Source organism: Limulus polyphemus, unplaced genomic scaffold, assembly GCF_000517525.1.
Source record: "Limulus polyphemus unplaced genomic scaffold, Limulus_polyphemus-2.1.2 Scaffold12581, whole genome shotgun sequence".
NCBI lineage: Eukaryota > Metazoa > Arthropoda > Merostomata > Xiphosura > Limulidae > Limulus > Limulus polyphemus.
In genome coordinates, this window is record NW_013678191.1 from 6,157 (window position 1) to 11,475 (window position 5,319).

At 29.8% G+C, this 5,319-nt stretch overlaps 1 protein-coding gene across 1 annotated transcript in view; it reads left to right on the forward strand.

The window, feature by feature from the left end:
* The window catches only part of LOC106477028 (methyl-CpG-binding domain protein 4-like), a 5,904-nt gene extending 3,210 nt beyond the window's left edge, over positions 1–2,694 (forward strand). Inside the window, exons 4-5 of the mRNA XM_013937635.2 lie at positions 1,200–1,303; positions 2,261–2,694. Coding sequence (XP_013793089.1) covers positions 1,200–1,303; positions 2,261–2,338 — 182 coding nt within the window. The 3' untranslated portion in view covers positions 2,339–2,694. The remainder of the gene's footprint in view (positions 1–1,199; positions 1,304–2,260) is intronic.
* The last annotated feature ends 2,625 nt before the right edge of the window (positions 2,695–5,319 follow it).

Sequence of the window (5,319 nt, forward strand, 5' to 3'; positions counted from 1 at the left end):
CTATGTAGTGTTCTACATAGGCAAGTAAAATTCTTTAATGACATACAGGAGTATGCTGTTATGGTAAGTATATTTTAAAGACCTATGTAGTGTTCTACATAGGCAAGTAAAATTCCTTAATGGTTTTACTTGCCTATGTAGAACACTACATAGGTCTTTAAAATATACTTACCATAACAGCATACTCCTGTATGTTCCTTAATGGCCTACAGGAGTATTCTCTCATAGTAAGTATAACATTTTAAACACCTATGCAGTGTTCGTTGTGGGCAAATAAAACCTTTAAAAATTATAATTGTGTTCCTCTTAGTAATTTAAATACTTTAATGACCTGTAGCAGTATTCCACTTGAGAAAGTAAAATAATATAAATTTGATATGTTAGACCATTTGAAATCTTCTATTGTGATGAACGTTTTTAGATTTACCTGCTGTTTTAAAACGTTTTAGAATTGTTTCTTACCATATTATAGATCAAAGTGTACTATCACCCGAAAATTACATTTGTTTATCCTGTTTTTTAATATTGAATAACTTAAATTTGAGATTTTACATCTATCTTATTAAAGTAATATTTTCTATATTACATTTGTTAGTCATATTTAAAGTAATCATTAAAAGTAAATTGTATATTTGATACTTGTTCAATACTGAAATTTAGTTATTTTTATTTTCTCTGTTGAATAAAAATATAATAGTTTGTTGAATGTAAATTTGTAAAGTTACAAGAACAATGAAATCATTTTTATGTTCAAGAAACTTTTAAAAATACTGTAGTTTATCTTAATTACACTATAAGACAGTAATTAATGAATTACTAGGAAATAAAATATATAATATTGAACTGTTTTATAAATTTATTATTAACTTGCATGGAAAATATTCACATCACTTTCTAAGCTTGTTAACTCAGTTGTACAAATTCATGATACATGCTGGTCTAGAAATTTTTATGTACCTGTTTTACAATTTTGTAGTGTTCTGACTTTTTTTATAATGAAATAATGTAAAATAAGCAATTTGGGTAAAATTATGAAAATAGTTATTTGCATTTTTATTCCTTTTATGAATGAGCGTTATACATTATAATTTGCTTTTATTTGTTTCTTGTTTTTTTAATTGAATGCTGATGAAACTGCTGGATTTAGAATTCTTTGTCTTAACTTGCATGACCAGCTAAACACCCTATGTATTTTTTAGAGGAATATCTAACCAAAGAGTGGACATATCCTATAGAACTTTATGGGATTGGCAAATATGGCAATGACTCGTACCGAATATTTTGTGTTAAAGAATGGAAAAAAGTAGGTAGATCATTACACATTTACATTTGTAGAAAACCTTCTACAGAAATATTGTCATAAGCTTAGATATATTTTGTAAAAATGACCTCTTTTATTGAAGTTAAATCTTAAAATGTTTCTTACTTAATTTCACCTTCTAAGTTATTTGTAATTTTTTGCATTATTTTACAGTTAAAATTAGTAGAGGAAAAGTAACTAACAAAATACTTTTCTGTCAGCAGATTCTTACCAGTCTTTTAGTACTTTGCATATATGATCATAAAAGTACACAAAAGGTGTCCCATTTTCCAAAAACAATAGTACTAAAAGGCTAAAACAGTATTTTATTTTGATAACAGATTTCTGTAAAAAGTTTCAAGAAGAAAATTATCTTGTTTATTTTGTTCTCTGTAACACTTTCAACAGCATGTACATGTAATCATTTTTCATACACTGTTACAGTTGCATCTAAAAATATTCATGGCATACATGTGTTAATGTGTAAACAAATAGATTTGCATAAAATTCAAGTTCTAATTAATCACTTTTTTTTGCCAAATTATTTTCTGTTGATAAAAACTTCACCTAGGCTTTTCCTTGCTACAAAAGTATATATTTAATGTTGGATTTATTAAATAAAACAAAATTACTTGTATTAGTTATTTATTATCTATATGAATATCTGGTCAAAATTGGTTTTATAATATTACTAACACAGTTTAATTACTGACTCATTGTAATGCACCTTTTATTTACTAACAGTTTTGAAAAACGTTTCTTTGTTTCAAACATCTTTCTAAAGCGTTTTTAATAGTGATTTAGAAAAGAAAACAATAGACTATTTAAGTTTTCATGTACATTATTTCATAAATAACAAACTTATTTTTAATTATGTAATCATATTAATAAAGGATGAACTCTTTAATATGTCGACTTTATATATATGAATCGTAAGTAGAAATTTTTCATTTTTCATAGGTGAAGCCAACAGATCACATGTTAAATAAGTACCAAGAATGGCTATGGAAGAATCACAACATAATTGGACTGCCTTGAAAATCTATAAATATCTTAGTATTGTTTCAGTAGCTTTTTATTGTATTTGATACACTTCGTGGATACTTTATTTGATGGTTGTATAAAAATGTTAATGTAAATTTACAGCCTATAATGTTATACTGAAGAAAAGATATATTACTGAATATGTCTGTGAAATACAGATGTTGAAGTTGCCTGCACTGTAAAGGTATGCCTTAAATAATTTATTTTTTGACTTGTGAGTTGTATGGTTTTTGTCTAGTGAGAGCCTTATTTTAGTTATCTTTAGATAGTAAATGTTTAGTATACATTGTTAAAGAAAATAAGTTTTATCAATAAAGGCCTGCAAATATTATGATACTGTTATCTGAAAACATTTTTCAATTTGAATTTAAAAATTGCAAAAAGTTTCTTTATAAGAAATAATTACTATTTTATTTCATAAGTGCACAAAAATGAATATTTTGGCCAGCAGATATAGTAACATCCCTGAAAACTTATCCATTACATCTCATGTTTTGTAGTATTAATCTTGACCAGCAGATATAGTAACATCCCTGAAAACTTATCCATTACATCTCATGTTTTGTGGTATTAATCTTGACCAGCAGATATAGTAACATCCCTGAAAACTACATCTCATGTTTTGTAGTATTAATCTTGGCCAGCAGATATAGTAACATCCCTGAAAACTACATCTCATGTTTTGTAGTATTAATCTTGGCCAGCAGGTATAGTAACATCCCTGGAAACTACATCTCATGTTTTGTAGTATTAATCTTGGCCAGCAGATATAGTAACATCCCTGAAAACTACATCTCATGTTTTGTAGTATTAATCTTGGCCAGCAGGTATAGTAACATCCCTGAAAACTTATCCATTACATCTCATGTTTTGTGGTATTAATCTTGGCCAGCAGATATAGTAACATCCCTGAAAACTACATCTCATGTTTTGTAGTATTAATCTTGGCCAGCAGATATAGTAACATCCCTGAAAACTACATCTCATGTTTTGTAGTATTAATCTTGGCCAGCAGATATAGTAACATCCCTGAAAACTTATCCATTACATATCATGTTTTGTGGTATTAATCTTTTCAAATACCCAAGGGTGTTAATCTCACAAAATGGGATATCTTTATAGCATGGAGTAAAATAATGAGTAGTTTAATTTTTTAATGGTTTTTTATAACATCAGAAATTATTTCAATATGATATTTTTGGAAAGCACATGGAAGAAACGTGACATTGTTTAAATCATTTTAGGTGTGAGTTTGAGAAATTTATCAGGAAGGCAGTAGCATTGCCTATGTAGGGATGGCTCAGATTGTTCATCAAAATAGTATTTTAAATATCTCCTCAATAGGTCATCAGAACTTTACAATACTATACAGTGTTTCCTTTTATAATAATATCTATGTAATGACTGAGTCACAAGTTTTAGGAATGTCTGTAAATATCATAGCAAAAAGTTAGCATTTCTTGTTCTTCTTTCTTCTGCTTCTTTTTTATTACATTATAACTCAAAAACCTAAACAATGGTGTCAACCTATTTCACTGAGGTGACATAGTTTCAAATGGAGTATCTGCTTTTATAAGTATTATTAATAACTAGTAGTAATTTAAAAAATATTAACACCATGGAATTTAGATTAACAGTTTCTTGTCATCACCCGCATGCACTTGGTACAGTTGTTTCAAGCATCATTATTTACGCTAATTGCTTAAACTAATATCATGTGATGCTAAACGATCTATAATAACTGTCCATCAGTATGATTCTTTTGAAAACTTGAGCTAGAAACTACTAATCAAGTTTGTTTGGCCTAACCAATACTTATGTATCTGCACATTCTTTCACCCTGTGGTCTGACGTCTAATCCAAATGGCAAAATACTAAAAGTGGTCCACTTTTACTCTTAGGTGAAGCTGTAGTAAATATTTTAGACCGATAGGTCACGTGACTTTTTACGTAGGCTTGCACAAACATTTTGTTCAAATTTGAGCGGTTTTTGTTGAATAACTTTGCATATATCGCTTATATTTAGACCAAATTTGATACCTAATTATAGGTTATAAAGATCTATCAGTGTACCAAATTTGAAAAAAAATCTATAAAAGTTAAGCATGTTTTTCTATCAAATTTTCGGTACTTTCTGTGCAAAGAAAACAAAACGGAAGAACTTCAAACATATCTTGTGTATTTCACTGAAAATATGTAATAGTTTGGATTATCAAAGTCTGAGTTACAGAAAGTAGAAAATTGCTAAACTATCACTTTGTTGATTATATACAGTGCGTCCTGCAGGTTGTTTTGGTTGCAAGACACACTACCGTGTGATTTGAATTTCGCTCAAAGCTGCACAAGGGCTATCTGCACTGGCCGTCCCTAATTTAGAAGTGAAAGACTAGAGGGAAGACAACTAGTCAGCATCACCCACCAAAAACTCTTGGGCTACTGTTTTACCAACGAATAGTGGGATTGACCGTCACTTATTATAACGCCCCCACAGCTGAAAGGGCGAGCATTTCTGGTGGGACAGGGATTCGAACCCGCGACCTTCAGATTGCGAGTCAAGCGCCCAAACTATCAGGCAATGTCGGGCCACTACTGTGTGTTTTGATATCAAAATACAATGGAACATAGTTTCGAAATTATCCATATGCACAAATCAAATTGCTCTAATACATAGAATTATGTTACTTTGAAGGTTTATCAGGATCTTGTATGTAAAAATCACCAAGCCCAACCCAAAAAATTAAAGCATTTAGTAGGATAATAAGCAGAAATTTCAATCAAGTATATTATGAAAACTTATATTTTCAACGTCGACTATTGATCAACCCAGCGAATTTCCTCTGAAAGTGAAACACTCCTGCGTCAGTTTCAGATTGTTAAATCACAAGTATATTGTTAGGACAGCGGAAGTCACGTGACCCTAGTAACACGTCATGAGCTTCTAGAAAATTCACGTCCCTTCCTGAAGCCTCGAGTGT